Source organism: Rattus rattus, chromosome 13, assembly GCF_011064425.1.
Source record: "Rattus rattus isolate New Zealand chromosome 13, Rrattus_CSIRO_v1, whole genome shotgun sequence".
Taxonomy (NCBI): Eukaryota; Metazoa; Chordata; class Mammalia; order Rodentia; family Muridae; genus Rattus; species Rattus rattus.
The window spans coordinates 11,071,176-11,087,093 of NC_046166.1; the positions used below are offsets into that span (position 1 = coordinate 11,071,176).

At 44.3% G+C, this 15,918-nt stretch overlaps 1 protein-coding gene across 1 annotated transcript in view; it reads left to right on the forward strand.

Moving 5' to 3' along the window:
* The window catches only part of Grid1 (glutamate ionotropic receptor delta type subunit 1), a 731,950-nt gene that overhangs the window by 480,717 nt on the left and 235,315 nt on the right, over positions 1-15,918 (forward strand). Inside the window, exons 7-8 of the mRNA XM_032919192.1 lie at positions 4,830-4,991; positions 6,488-6,607. Coding sequence (XP_032775083.1) covers positions 4,830-4,991; positions 6,488-6,607 — 282 coding nt within the window. The remainder of the gene's footprint in view (positions 1-4,829; positions 4,992-6,487; positions 6,608-15,918) is intronic.

Here is a 15,918-nt window from a genome sequence, read left to right on the forward strand (position 1 = left end):
TGCATTTCAGGGGGGTAGCCAGGGATGTCACATTGCCCCTCTCCAGGGTTCCAGATCACCCGGTACATCATTAGCATAAACAGAGATCTATGAGCATTCAACAAATGTGCTTGACGTCACTCAACAAGTGAGTATGTGTCAAGAGCTAATTCTGTGAAGCTTCCCGTTCATTTAGAGAAGAGCACCAGGTTCCCCAAAGGACCTGGGGTCTCTGCCTTATTCTGTCTTTTCCACATTTCTAACTGCACTCCCGATGGCATCTCTGACTTGGTTTTAGGATTTTTTAGTTTGTCTCTGTTGTGCCCTTGGCTGTGATGCTATAACCTCTAATTCTCAAAGTTCCCCCCATATGGTATACTTTATTGGTTCGAGTCACGTTGTGTTACAGTCTCCCTAGATCAGCCAGAGCTGTGAAGCTATTCAAGCATGAATATCAGGATCTGTCTAGAACCGTGTGTGTTCTGCGTGTTTCCCCTTGACTGATGTAATTTGTGTAGTGCCTTGCTTCAGTAGGAGGGAGAGAAATGTAGACTCCTTCAAGCCACAGCCCTCTTCTCTGTTTTGTGGACTCTAGCTCTGGCCTGTGCTATTTATTTCCTATGAGTGAGTGTCCATGTAGCTCGAAGCTTCTTTCCTCCCAGCCTCTGCTTGCCCTATCTAATACAGACACACACCTCTATCCACCTGCCTCGAGAAAGGCCTTCTCTTTATTCATTAGGATCTGAAGGAGCACCCTGATCATAGATTACCTTTCTATTACAAACTATTCCCTTTTTTTTTTTTTGTAGAAAACACACCTCCTAACATGTCAGACAGTAAAAGCAGGTTCTTCTATGCTCTCCGTATCCCCCACATGGAACCACCATCGAATTCTGATAAAGCAGACCACCTATGGATATACAGACTTGTGTTGAAATGTTAGTTTCTGTCCTGGGATGGGCAAGTCCTGAGACATCAACCCCGGTGCAAGAACTCAGTTAAGAGAGGATGGAAACATAAGTAGGTAGAAACAGCAGTGAGGAGGGAGATCAAGAAGTCATTTTCAGTAGGTGCTAAATGAGAAACAAATGAAAGATCTTACCTACCAAAGTTGGAAGCAGCTAATGTTTTTTCCTGATGCTTTATATTTAGATGAAGGATTAATGTGTGCATTCTTAATAGAAAAGACCCATCAATTCATTTGCCAACCAACCTATCCACCCATCCCAATCCTTGCATTCCATATCCATCCATCCATCCATCCATCCATCCATCCATCCATCCATCTATCCCACCCATCCATCCATCCATCCATCCCACTCATCCATTTCAACTGTTCATCACTCTATCCATAACTCATCCACTTATTATTCATCATCCACTCACCTAGCACTTATCACCAACACATCCATCTACCCACCCATCCACCTACTCATTTATCTACTTATCTATCTCTATCCGTCTGTCTCCACAGGGCATTCCTCAAACACTGATCAATCACTAGACTTGCATCTTTACTTGGGACAGGTTCCAGAGATAAACACTCCAGGAGCTCAGAGTTTAGTGAGGTAAACATGTCTATGAACTGACACCATGTAGAATGTTAGGGTGGAAGGTGCATCCAGGTGAGAGGGGGGTGGTTCAAAGGCCTTTCAATGCCTGGAAAAGATCATTTCTCAAGCCAGCTCTTTTGAACTAGAATGCATTTACTCTCCTAGGCCGTCATAGTTGTGGGAGGACTAAGGGCTTTCTTTGGCCTTTCTGATTCACGTTCTGCCTTTTCCTCTTCATTGCAGGCCTCTCGGCATTCACGTGGTTGCTGAGTGCCTTAATTCATTGTGATTAGAAGTGCTGGGGAAAAAGGAAAAAGTCTTCTGAGTGTCAGTCTGGGCCAGAGCTGAAGGAGCACAGCAGACTGATCTGCTAGAGGAGTGAATCCGCAGGTGTGGGTGTGGGTCAAAGGGTCTTAACTGACTAAAACAGCACCAGCTATGAGTGGGCAGCTTAGAACTCCGTGAATGTCTTAAGAAATCTTCACACCATCAACGACTCTCATCTTCTAGTTACCCTTTTAGAAAGAAGAAAAGAAAAAACGCTCAAACTACACGCCAGTTCTTAAGTGGTTTATATTCCCTTGTAAGAACATCTCCATTACTAGTTTGTATTCCAGAGGGGGAAAGAAACATCAAGACAATTCTACAGAGGTGGGTGCTCTGGAGGGCTGTTTTACTGGTAGGATTAGGAAGTGAGTTAGTCTTGTTCCTTGAAAACATGGTCCTCTAAGCTTGAACTGCGACAGGAACAAGTTCCCCATGGTAGGAATGTTATTTCCTCTGATGTTATGTCAGCATTTGTGTACTTCAGGCACCTGAAGAGTAACCATGACCTTGGCATGGAGTTTCCCTGTGGCCTGGGACACTTGTTTGGTCTGCAGTCGTTAGTCATGTGGGCATGTTCCAGTCGTTTCTGTAATATCCGTCCTTACTCCTATAGCATGATGTCTATGATGATCACAGGAAGGATGCAGCTCAGTGGCAGACAGAACAGAGTTCTTCATCACTGGCCAGCATAAAGGAAATGATGATCTCTTCCTGGGTGTGTTATAGGACAGAGGGAGAACTAGTTTAGGTTAAGGACAGGCCTAATATAGCAAATGTTCTTGGTGATCTAGACACCTCTGACTTCAGCTTCAGTTCTGAGGGATAGTTCCTGCTCAGGTTTTTATCTAGGACCCAGCCTCTATGACATCCATATTAGGATTAATAAGAGAGAAAGTGCAGGCAATGAATAATGCTTCTAACAGAAGCAGTCCGGGAAGGGTGGCTGATGAGGTAGATGTAGCTGGCTCTTCCTAGAGTACCAGGAGCCTATTTGATCTTCTAGGGAGCCCTATGAGGTCATCATTGTCTCCTATTTTCTCCATTTATTTCCAGATAACATGTTTTTCTGATAACTTTAGCAGGCTGCTTGCTGCTAAAGTATACAAAGAATTTGACCCTTTGACCCAGTTTGCAAGCTGTCAACCAGGGACCCCAAAGCTGTCCAAGAGTAGATATGTCTATCCCTCACTCTTCACTTATTCTCGGGTGTGCTTTGTTGTCCTCTTGGGTGATGGGGTGTCCTGAGGGGAAGGCCTTGAGAACAGGGTTTCCGTCCTCCATGATGAGGGCCCTCTTACTCACCTCAAGCAAGAGGGTGGGCCAAACCGCTCCCATCCTTGGATTGCATGGCCGAGGAGGGTCGGCTCCCTCACATTAGTGTAGATCTTTACAGTAGTTTTCCAGTCTCTCATTCGCCATGTCCCACATGACTTGGGTCTGGAAACCTGACTGAAGTAGTGAGGGGATGAAGAAAGGACAGACACATGGACAGAAAAGCTGGGGTCAGGTGGGCTGTGATGGAGCGACACCAACTACCATAACAACTTAGAATCCTGATGCATTTATTACTTGTAGTACACATGCGGAGGCTGACTAGTCTGAGAAGCGGTGTTCTCTATAAGCAGGGTACTCGCAGGCTGTAAACACTAGGAAGAGGAATCTGCAGTTGCTAGGTTTTGAACGCACAGGTTAATAGTTTGCAAATACTTGTGTTTGCACACACAGTTAACATTTGTAGTTGGGCTAGAGGAAGGCTTGGTTAACACTAAGCCTGGCCAGCATGGGGAGGCTTTGCTAATTCCCACAGGTCAGACACATTGGTCCTTGACATGGCTATGCCTTTCTGACAATACTGATTTCTTCAGCACTGGATCTGGTTTGTTTGTTTGTTTGTTTATTTGTTTGTTTATTTATTTATTGTTTTTTTTTTCACATTCACCTAGGGCTTCCTCAGCTCCCCAGTCTCATTACTCTCACAAGCCCTGAGATGGAGCCATGCTTCCTCCATGGGCTAGCTTCACTGAAGTTGGCCAACTCAATTTACAGATCCCAGATGCATCCAAGATGGCACTGCCCATTGGGCATAGGAATCTCTGCCACTGCTTCATTGCTGTACCATCATCACCCAGGCCACTATTCACTCTGGGTCCATCAGTGACTAGGGTTGTCTCCCCTATGTCCAGGCATAGTCACCAGCTTTCTTCTGCATAGCTCCACCAGTGGCATCCATCTCTCCAAGTCTTCCCTGATGCTCCCCCTTAGCATGTCCCTGCATGGTTGCATCATGACCCCTTCTTAGTCCGTTCCAATCTTATTGTGGCCACCATCATATTGAACCAAGAAGTCCGCTAACCATGGCCCTTGGCTAAAGCTAGCACACTGTCTATTTTGATAAGTGGTATTTTATTGGTACATAGCTACATCCATTCGTTTGTGAAATACTTCTTGCTACTTTCAGGTTTTAATTGTGGTATTGAATAGTAATCAAAAGAGACTCTAAGACCTCTAACACCTAAACTTTTTACTATGTGGTCCTTTACAGAAAACTTTGGTTGTGTTTAAGGCCCTGATGGAGACCTTGATCCTTTATAACTTCATGATTTTGCACATATTGGGCCTCCCTTTACCCTACTCATTCTTACATTACCTGAACAGGTGGTATACTTGCTTGCAAGCCTTGATCATGATGCTGGTCACACTGGTTCTCCTTGTTCCTATGTGGATGTACCCCTACTCCTATTCCTGAGACAGGTTCAGTGTTCTCCTAGCCTAACTCCTAGACCTCTTGGGTGAGCAGCTAAAACCAAGCATAAAGAAAATACCAGGGAGCCAGAGACTCCTTGCTCACAAAGCTCACAGGACCAGGGAAGATATTGTTGCTGTTCACATCACCCAGCCTTTTACTGCACTCTACCTCATTCTTTGGTAATACACCAGTGGAGAAAGATTTATGCTTTTCTGTCTTTGTAGATCTCCAATCTCTACCTGTACGACAGTGTTCTGATGCTGGCCAACGCCTTCCACAGGAAGCTGGAAGACCGGAAGTGGCATAGTATGGCAAGCCTTAACTGCATACGGAAATCTACCAAGCCATGGAACGGAGGGAGATCCATGCTAGACACCATTAAAAAGGTATTTGTGAGGGAGCGCTGCTCTCTAAGGTTGTCCAAGGCTGGAGACAAGTACCTCATTGCACTTCCATCCACTTGGTACAAAGCTATTTTACTGTGTGTGTGTGTGTGTGTGTGTGTGTGTGTGTGTGTGTGAGAGAGAGAGAGAGAGAGAGAGAGAGAGAGAGAGAGAGACTGTCTGAGTCCTCTCTGAAGGATTTTCTCTTTGTCACTCTCTTATACCTATATTTAAAAGCTGAGTGAATTGTTGTCCAGAGTCATGAACTTCACATGTCTCCATAAGAGATCTGGCTTCAGAAGGTTAAATGACTTGCCTAAAGTCACAGTAAAGTCATAGAGTCATAGCTGCCTGTCTTCTGTCTGTCCAGTGTTCCTTCATGCAAACTGTATACTTTCAAAAAAAATGTCATCTTGGGTTGTATGGCATGTGTTGCTTATCCACGATCCTATCATGTGCATGTATGTGTGAATATGCACCCATGTGTACCCATGTGGTATTATATACATTATATCCATGTGACATGTTTCATTTGATAAAGAGTGGTATTTCAGAGATGTAATCAGAATGAATTGAATAACCTATGAAAGACTTGTTCATGTGATTGGGCTTTTAGAAACTTCAGAAGAGGATTTTGGGAAATCTATAATGCCAGGAACCTTAGCCACAATAAATTATACATGGTTTCAGTTGTAGTGAACATGTTCCAGTGTTGGTTTAAATTCATAGCAGCTCAGAGCAGAGCAAGGCCTCTCTGGCCCAGTATAGTTTACGGTTCACCTCTACTCCTTGAGGCCACAGGCAAGAAGTCTTGGTAAAAGTAACACCCCAAGCTGAAAGAGAGAAGGGAGGGGACCATGCTCACAACTTGCCCAATCCCACACTGCCTACTGCTCCTATGGACCCTACTGAACTGTATAGAGACATGGGACTGGCTTGTTTACCACAGCCATTCTGTACAAGGTATTATGCTCTGAAAATATTTTTTCTTCAGCTGATGAGCTTTGTACCATGGGTCTGATTAACTTCAGGATGAAGATGGAAGATGGGTAGTGGTCTGCTCAAGGCAGCAGATATAGCAAAGTCCAGCCCAATTCAGTGCTCATTTTTGATGCCTAAACTTAAGGCATGTGTTGGACTTTGAACTTCCCCCTTGTGTTAGGATATGTGAAGCCTTCGGAGCAGGTTGCAAAGGCAAAGATAGAACTTCAAGAGTGTAGAGACCAATATAATGGCATTTTGATTTCATGGCTAGCATAGTACTAGCACATAGCAACATCTGTAAACACACTGACAGCACTGATGGTAGGGAAAACCAATGGATTTCTTCTGTAAGATTAAGACCGCATGTGAAGCATTTGTCTTGCTCTGATGTCTTGGGACTGCTAATGGCTTTGTCATTGCAAAAGGCAATCATGTCTGTTCCCTTCTGAGTGATTCTATTCTGTACCACAGAAAACTTTTCCCACCTCCATGTGTCTTTTCCTCCTGTCCTGCAGGGACACATCACCGGTCTCACAGGAGTTATGGAGTTTCGGGAAGACAGCTCAAATCCCTATGTCCAGTTTGAAATCCTTGGCACAACCTATAGTGAGACTTTTGGCAAAGACATGCGCAAGGTAAGCTCTCTGGTCCTCGTCTCCACATCTTCTTGCTTCAACACCACTAAAGATGGTGGCAGATGCAGTGCCGTGGGTTCCCAGCAAGGGCTAACTCACAGAGGAAGTCCCCTTCCTGCTTTTCTTCTTGATGCTGCCATTGATCCCGGTGATTCTGGGGGATGCTGGAGAGAAGGCATAGAGAATTTTCAAGTAAGGAGTATTAATACCACAAACCTGAGTCTAGCATGGGTCCCTGAGAATCATTTTTTTCTTCCTTGGATGAGTAGGGGCTTCCTGGAAGCTTATGGGGATACAAGGTTTTCCCAGAGTTGAGAAGTCAGTCTGGCTTCTGAGACAATGCAAATTGTGGTTGAGGCTGGTGATAGAAGTTATAGCCAGGGTATCTGACAGACTTAGGTTGGGGGTGAAACAAATCTGTGGGCAGGAAAAATGAACTGAAAGGATGGTGGGAAGTGGGGGCGGTCATTGGAATCCAGGGAAAGGGACATGAGAGATGGGAGGGCAGGATAACAAGGTATAGCTTGGCTTTCCAACTGATGCAGGTGCTAGGCCTGAGGGTATTTCCGGTGGAACTGTGGTTTTCTTCTGATGGAGGGCTGAGGTATCATTATAACAGTTGAGGGCTGGGAATAGTGACTTAAAAGACAGTCCTCAGATATAAGCTCCATGAGCCTATGTTGAGTTTGTATTGGGTATAAAGGGCAGAGGCTGCTGCCTTATGCCTGGTCTACCCAGCTGCCTTGTGAGCTTTTCCAGAAATGCTTTGGGCAGGACAACCATGTGCTCGTTGAGGCCAGAGATTGTAGTGCTCACGGGCAAGGACTCAGTGCTCTGGGAAAAGCTGAAAGCATTCATTGATTGGTCTACCCACAGGCATAGGTTCATGTAATGACACATAACCTTTGCCATACAGTTGGGGGGCATATCTCTCCACCAGTGATAATGCTTCAGAGAGAAAGGATATCCTTGTAACAATGAGGCTTAATAAATTCTCATCAGAGAGGCCTGTAGCCAAGTTGAGGGCAGTGCAGAGGTAGGCAAATTTTATGTGGTAATGGGTGAGTGACTTTGATTTCACTTCTAGAGGATCTGGGAAAGGGGTATGAGTGTGTGAAGGGGTGGAAGGAGGAGATCTGCAGAACAGGACAGGGGTAGTGACAGCACATATGGAAGACTGACTCTCTGGGGGAAAGGCCATATGTCCTGGAGTACCAGTATAATGAGGACAGTTGGGTCTTTCAGCCATGCTGTATTAGAAGATGGAGTAATGAGTTGATCATATCAAGTCTAGGGATGGCCAATACATCTAGCTTGATGATGTCATAGAACCTAATGGTTTGCTTGTGGTGCCATTCAGGGACTATGCTGTCCCATTCAGTTGCATTAAAGTGTGATTGGCAATGTCAAAGGGGTTGAGGCTGGCTTAGGATACCTGTAATGGACTGCTCAAAACTGTGACCCTTGGTTAAGGGTTTGAGATGAATTGGTTGCTACTGGTCTGGACCAAGTCTATAAGAAAAATTGTTTTGTTGTTGTTGTTGCTATTGAGATTTTCATCTCTTAAGAGAACAGAAGAAAAGGGAACCTCATGCGGACACTCTGCTATGACTGCAGAATATGGCTGTCTATTGAAATCACCATTCATATCAGCACTATACATAGCTTTATGTCCTCATCCTTGAGTGCTTTTCTGAGTTTGTAACTGTAAAGCCTTGTCTGGTGGGTCTTTCCGTATCTCTCACCCTACTCTTTAGCTCAGCTCCAACTCCCAGGTTCCCAGAGGGTGTGGAATGTTGGCAGTGGTCTTCTGCTTCCTCCTAGATGGCTTACACTCAAGCCCTGTAGACCGCCATGCTTGTGCTCTGCTGGGCCCTCCTGGTCCCGGAATGAGGGGAAGTACTGTGTCATTCACTCTCCATTTTCAGGTGTCTGGGCCTTCCATGTTGCTACGGCAACATCCTCAAAAATCCCCAGGCCTGTCAGAGTTGGAATCTCACAGTTATAAGGAGCTTCAGAGCAGGAGGTCTAGATGTAATTGAGTTGGAACGGAAGCTGATTTTCAAGTGGGCTTTATTTTTAAATGTATTCTTTTGTCATTTAAAAATTTGCCCTTACTAACTGCATATTTCACTTGTTATCTGTCTGCCTAGCAGCTTATCATTGGGAGCAAGAAGCTATGTGGGAGGCAAGGAATAGGATTTATTATAGCAAATGTCTGCTATTATGGCCTGGACAGATACAAGAGAGATGGGATGGGGCTCAGAATGAGGCAAGAAGAGCAGATTAGAAGTGGGTGCTGGGCATAGGACACTTTTTGCAGGTAAATTAGGGCTTCAATACCCTGCTAGAAAATAGTAGGAAGTCAGCGTACCTTAGGAATATGAGAAAGAATATTCACATAAGGGTCAAAGTAACTGAGACTGGGTATAAGATTTAAGGACAGTTCAGAGCAATACAGTAACAGTGCAAAGGCTAGTCCTCCATGGAAACTCATAGATGGTGTTTTTCTGTGACCGCTTACCATAGCCACCAGGAGAACCAACTGGAAAGATGGCTGGGTGCTACTCGTTGGGTGGGGTTTAGGTTTCCCTGACAAGATGATGCCTACCACATATTTAAATCAAAAGGCAACTACAGCAAATGAAAGCTAACGAAAACCCAATAGTTTTCTGAAGATTGAAACCTAAAGGAATCATCTCAATTAGGGAACATATAGACATTTTTCTTAAACTAAATAAATACCATGGAGAGAAATCTCTGGGAGGGTGAGTCACCCCTCATGCTTTAGATTAAGCACCATTAGGAGGCCGTGGTTACTCAGCCCCTGTATAGGAAGGAGTGGGTGGTCGCCTTTCTCTGTAGAGTGCTGAGCAAATACTGATTAAATGATCTTGACCAGGAAGAGCATTCTTGTTGAGGGAGTACCGAATGGCAAAAATCAAAAGTCTACAAGATGGTTCACAGTGAGCCTACACAAATGTTAATCTGTTACTTGGAGCTGTTTGGCCCGTATCTGCCACTGGGGGCAGTATTTTCAGGGACGAATCTTCTCGTGGCAATGGAGTTAGTTGATGTGTTCGGAGGACCACCATTGTATTGGCGGTATGCTTTTTCAGGTCTCGAAACTGTTAAAAGTCCACAGGTTTCTTCTTGCTTTGATCCTCTTTGTCCAAACAGAAAACATTCCAAGGACAGTCCCATTAGCTAGTCTGAACAAATATCCTTAGGTTATAACATGAGCACCACAGATATGTTGGAGGCCAGCTCCAGTAAAAATTCCCTAGATGGGAATGTTTGGGAACTGCTTGGAATAGAACAGGGAACATAATAGGAACCGTTGAACAGCTACCGCATACAAGGGTACATCATGCAGATGGTCTTACTGATGCCAAGGCCATTGGGCCTTCCTAGTTGTGCCTTTGCTGACTTTCAGTAGTCCCTTTCCTTATATGGCCTTTCTTCAGAGGAAACTTTCACCCTCAGCAAGCTTCTCCTGTGAACCAGAGGCGCCAGGCAGAGAAATTATTCTGCCCAGCTCTTAGCATTGACGGCATTCCTGCTTGTTTGATCCATCAGCTTCGCACACCCGCGGTCACGAGTTTTTGTGTGAAAAACAGACAGGACATAGCTTCCTGTCCCATAACTTTATGGACTGTAGAAATTTGTCACACAGAGGGCCAAAACTAGAGTCCAGAGCTATGCAGCAGACCAGTGCAGCCCTAAACAAGGGTGGATGGGCTTACTAAGTTCAGTGTGCCCAGCTCTTCTTATATACCAAGGATCAGATGTCCACTGTTCAAAAGACTGAACTGGGTTTTGAGAACTTCACTTTTATATGAGTTTTATATCTATATCAGGGGTGGTATTGGTGTCCGCGTGATCAATGAGAGATGTTAAACATGGATATAGATTGTGCCCTGCGACCCAAGCATGACTTTCCTAGATTGTGACACCAGTTAAAGCCCAGAAGGGACATTTTCCATTACCTGATCACTAAGATTGTCTGCCCTTCTGCATCCTAATGACACTGGTGTGGGGCCTTGGTTTCTGCTGTTAAAACATGGTCCCATGTGTGGTAGGATGCTGGGAAATGTGCCCACTGCCTACAGAGGCTTTGAACTTCATTTCCCTGGGTGGCAGCAACTTGATTCATTGGCTCAGTAGAGGCCAGTGAATTTCCTGGAAAGAAGGGTGGGGAAGTGGGAGGAACATGGGAGGAGTTTCCACCCAGCCTGTGGGGTTTGCTTTAAGACTTACACACTAGGATTAAGGAGACCCTGGGGTAGCATAGGAGAACTTGAGAAGAAAATTGAATGAGTCCCAGAGAGGTAGAGGAAATGTTTAGCTCACTGGCATTTGAGCTTTTCTCTAATGGGAAGTCTGGTTATCCCGCCTTTCCCTGGGACCTGAAGCTAGCAGGCAGCTGTAGAGGACATGGATTGAGGTTGTAGTAGGCAAGGAATTTGGGCAGGAAGATCTGTGCCTCTTTTTACCCTAATGTCTTTCTGTCCCTCACATTCTACAGTTTGATATATGCCTTTCTTTGTTTCTTTGATCTTTTTTTAAAAGTACGGATCATAGACTAAGCTTTAATATCTGTGGCTCTGCTGGCAGAGGGAGGAGAGAGAGAGAGAGAGAGAGAGAGAGAGAGAGACAGAGAGACAGAGAGACAGAGAGACAGAGAGACAGAGACAGACAGAGAGACAGAGACAGAGAGAGACAGAGACAGAGAGAGACAGAGACAGAGAGAGACAGAGAGACAGAGAAAGAGAGAGAGACAGAGGGAGACAGAGAAAGACAGAGACACAGAGACACAGACACAGAGAGAGACAGAGACAGAGAGAGACAGAGACAGACAGAAGAAAGAGGAGTAAGGAGAGGGGAGATCCTTCTTGAACATGAGGCAGAATAGTTCTTCCACTGCAGTCTCCTCTAAGCCAGACTATTACTCCACTTCCATTCATCCCTTCCTGCTGGCCTGCCCCACCCCAACTTCAGGTTCTACCACTTACCCTTGGCTCAGTGTCAGCCTACCCCACCTTCATTCTAACAACTACCTGGAGATGGGAGGTTCTGCTTCTCCTTTACTGTTTCGTGCTGCTGCTTTTATCTCCTTTGTCAGCTCTAGTCCTTTATAAATGCTGGGGGAGGACAGGAGTCAAACAGCCCACCCTGTGATGTGATGATGTTCCCGAGAGGACCTTGTGGCTACTGATAATTTACAGAGTGATAATTGCTGATCGCACAGCGATTGCCACACCATAGGTTTCCAGTTCTCCCTGGGCTCCAAAAGACATCATTAGCATTCTCTCCCTATCTATGGCACCGGCCTTACGATTTATCCTTTATTCCCAGAGTTCAGACATTCTGGATTGTAAGGCCAATTTGAAATGGCTCCTAAGAGCCAGACTAACTCTGGTGACAAAGCCGACCAGCCTTCATCTGGTGGTTCTCCAGGGGCTGGTGGCAGGAGCCTGGAAATGATTAAAGTAGAGGGGAGATATCTGTGTGCTGGGTTGGGGCTCAGGGTCTAGCCTAAGCAATGTGTGTGCAGTCTTTAGAGCTGCTGTCCTAGGGGCTCCTACTCAAGGGGGAGGAGGAAGAGGCGGAAGAGGAAGAAGAGGTGGAAGAGTAGGAGGAGGAGGAGGAGGAGGAGGAGGAGGAGGAGAAAGTGGAGGAGGAGGAAGAGGAGAGGAGGAGGAGAAGGGAGGGGAAGAGGAGGAGGAGGAGGAAGAGGAGGAGGAAGAGGAGGAGGAAGAAGATGAAGAGGAGGAAGAGGAAGAGGAAGAAGAGGAGGAAGAGGAGGAGGAAGAGGAAGAAGAGGAGGAAGAAGAGGAAGAGGAGGAAGAGAAGAGAGGAAGAGGAGGAAGAGGAGGAGGAGGAAGAGGAGGAGGAAGAGGAAAGGAAGAGGAGGAAGAGGAAGAGGAGGAAGAGGAGGAGGAAGAGGAGGAAGAGGAGGAAGAGGAAGAGGAGGAAGAGGAAGAGGAGGAAGAGGAGGAAGAGGAAGAGAGGAAGAAGGGAAGAGGAGGAAGAGGAGGAGGAGGAGGAGGAGGAAGAGGAGGAGGAGGAGGAGGAGGAAGCATCGCCTAGCAGATTAGCATTCTTGCAGTGTTTTCCTAAGTAAAACATCCACTCTCCTGAGCCGCTGTGTGTGCCAGAACTGCTTTTGAAGGAGTAGCGAACCAAAACAGACACCGCAGCTTCATCCCAATAAAGACAAGGAGAAGATGCAATTAAGTCTTCCATTTTAAGTAGCATTTCATCAGTGGGTGATCATTTAAGGAGAAGGCTTTGGAAATATAGATAAGTGAAAGGAAGGATGTAAGAATCTTCTAGCGTCTCTAACCTAAGAGATAAAGAGCATTTGCAGTTTGGGTCTAATTTGTTTGTGGGTTTTCTCCTCTCCTATATAGGGTTACAGAAAGTCCTAGGTATATTTTACCAAGTTGTGATTTATTATATATACATTTTATGTCATGCCTTTCCCCTTTAGTGGTATTTTGCTTTTTTGATATTTTCTTTACTTACATTTCAAATGTTATCCCCTTTCCTGATTTCCCCTCTGGAGTCCCCTTATCCCTTCCCCCTTCCCCTGCCTCTATGAGAATGTTCCCCTGCCTACCCACCGCTCCCTCCCATCTCTCCACTCTGGCATTCCCCTACCCGGGGACATTGAGCCTTCACAGGGCCAAGGGCCTCTCCCCTCATTGATGCCCAGTAAGGCCATCCTCTGCTACATGTGTGGCTGGAGCCATGGGTACCTCCATGTGTACTCTTTGGATGGTGGTTTAATCTCTGGGAGCTACAACTATGATTTTTTAAAAGTGAAAATTTAGCAGTAAACTTATGGTAAACTGTCATATATTTATTTAATTTTCCATAGGATATTATTACCAAGTCATTATAGAATGGTGTCATAACAAACGCATAAAACACATGTGATGTTAAATTACATGTATATTTATTTCTTTTTGCATATATGTTTAAGTGAATTTAATAAACCAGGAATAATGATTGTTTTGATGTCCTTCATACATATCTTCAAATGAGTTATGGAATAACTTAGTAATTTTCAAAATTAGTTCCTATAAAAATCTGTGTGATAATCCTATGCTCAAAAATTCAGTAATGTGTTGTTTGCTAATTTAGTAGCAACACAAAGATAAAGTTACTAAATTTATATTTTATGAGATATAGTTAAAATATAATATTTGATCATGTATATTCACATTTTAAAAGTTATCTCTAAAACCTTTTACTCGTTCTTATGAGGGAAACTTTTTCTTGTTAACTCATTAAAAAACATTTCTTTAAAAGGGAACCAACAGTTATTTATGTCAGATATTCATCTCCATAAATTGTTTGCTTTGGGATTAAAAACTACCTGTAAATAACAGACACTTAGAATTTTATGTGGTCAACAGTTAGATTTCTTCATTCAAATAGTTGTTACAAGTTGATAATTTTATCCAATTTACAGAGATGATTCCATTTACCACAAACTTCTACTTGTTTTTATAGTTTTATTTTCTTTTGAAGTGTGATGGTGTGACTCAGCCCCATGGTTCTCACTACATTGCTGCCATCGTCCTGTGTACAGAATACACTTGCATGGCCATTGTATCCCGCACTCTCCATCATCCTGTGTACAGAATACACTTGCATGGCCATTGTATCCCGCACTCTCCATCATCCTGTGTACAGAATACACTTGCATGGCCATTGTATCCCGCGCTCTCCATCATCCTGTGTACAGAATACACTTGCATGGCCATTGTATCCTATGTTCTTCTAAGTTTGTGTATCTCCTCAGTAGCTGGTACTTTAATTTTCTGGTAGTCTTTTATTTTCTTCTTCAAATTAAATTTACTTCTCTTACTCACATTCTTGGATGTGCTGTCTGCAGTTAACCAGATGCCCTCTTCTGTGTTATGGACAACAAGGCAGGCCTCCCCTCACCGTAGAAGAGGCCCGCAGCTAAAGCAGCTTTGAGGCTTGCCCAATTCAGCCATGCAGTTCTCTGATAAAAGGTTCTAGTCTTTCACATTTTCCCATTTGGCCATTTTCAAGACATTGTCTTTATATTGCTTAGAATTTGGGGATGGCTGTACCAGTTCCAAAGATGGCAGCCTATGGAAGAAGTCACTTTTGATGACTATGAAGTGCTTCCCACTATTGTTCTGGTATGTGCTTCACCATGACGATCTGGGCTGAGTGAGGGTATCTTCTGCCTCTGCACAGACACTTGAGCTCTCTGCTCAGAGTAAGCTTGTGCTTCCTTCACTACAAGGGCAAAGGACAACTCGCTCTTTTCTTGATGTCCAGACAGAACACAGGCAAGCTGAGCGAAATTGGATGGGAGACTCCTCTGACCTAGCTGTGGGTTGGGAGTCCTAGCTTTGCTATTTTCAACCATTTCCCCTACTTCCTACCATTCCTTGCATTATTTTTCTAATCTACTTCACAGAAATACTTGGAAAATTCAATACTTAAAGCTCTACACACTGTTTGCAAACAACTTAAAAAGATGCATGTTGGGACAGCTGCTGGTTCATCCTATTATATACTGGCAGTCTCCCTTTAATCCTTCATGAAACCTGACTAAGGTTGTTAAATTTCAACCTCAGCCTGCAGAAAACTAGGCTTGCTTAATCACTTTTGCTGTGTCCTAATTAATGGATTTATGCTATTTTCCCCACTGACCAGTTCCTTGTGTTTACTATGATTTTCAAGCCTATCACAGGAAGTTCTAGATAATTTGTTTTTATGTTTGCATGTTTTACAATGTTTTCTCTCGTGTAGAGCTGTGACTGAATCCTGGCTGTCTTTCCAGTGGAAACAGAAGCATAAACACACACAGAAACATGAGGTACACACATCTTATGTGTGTCTCAGTGGGCTTTCACAACATGCCGTTGTCACTAATGTTCAGAACCCTACCCAGGATGTCTGTAGCATCCTGAGGAATCTTCTTTATGGCCCTCTCTTTTTACTGTATCCGCCATTGGTTCCCTTTTTGTTTTCTACCAGCCTTAGTGTTGCAGTTTACATAAACTCTGCTCAGATCCTCTCTGCTCTTGTAATTGACTTCCTGTGTGAAGTATATTCGTGGGAGCCATTGTTTTTCATTATAAGTACTGTTGGACCATTCCTTATTGTGCTTGAAGCGAAAGTTTTATTACAGTTGAGGTATAACGAGGCAAACAAACAAAACCCCTGCTACATTGTGAAGATTATTCTCGTAGGTTCCAAGAGGAGAGGGCATACGTACCACTGAAGGGTCACATGGGGAAGTATGGGTATCTCAG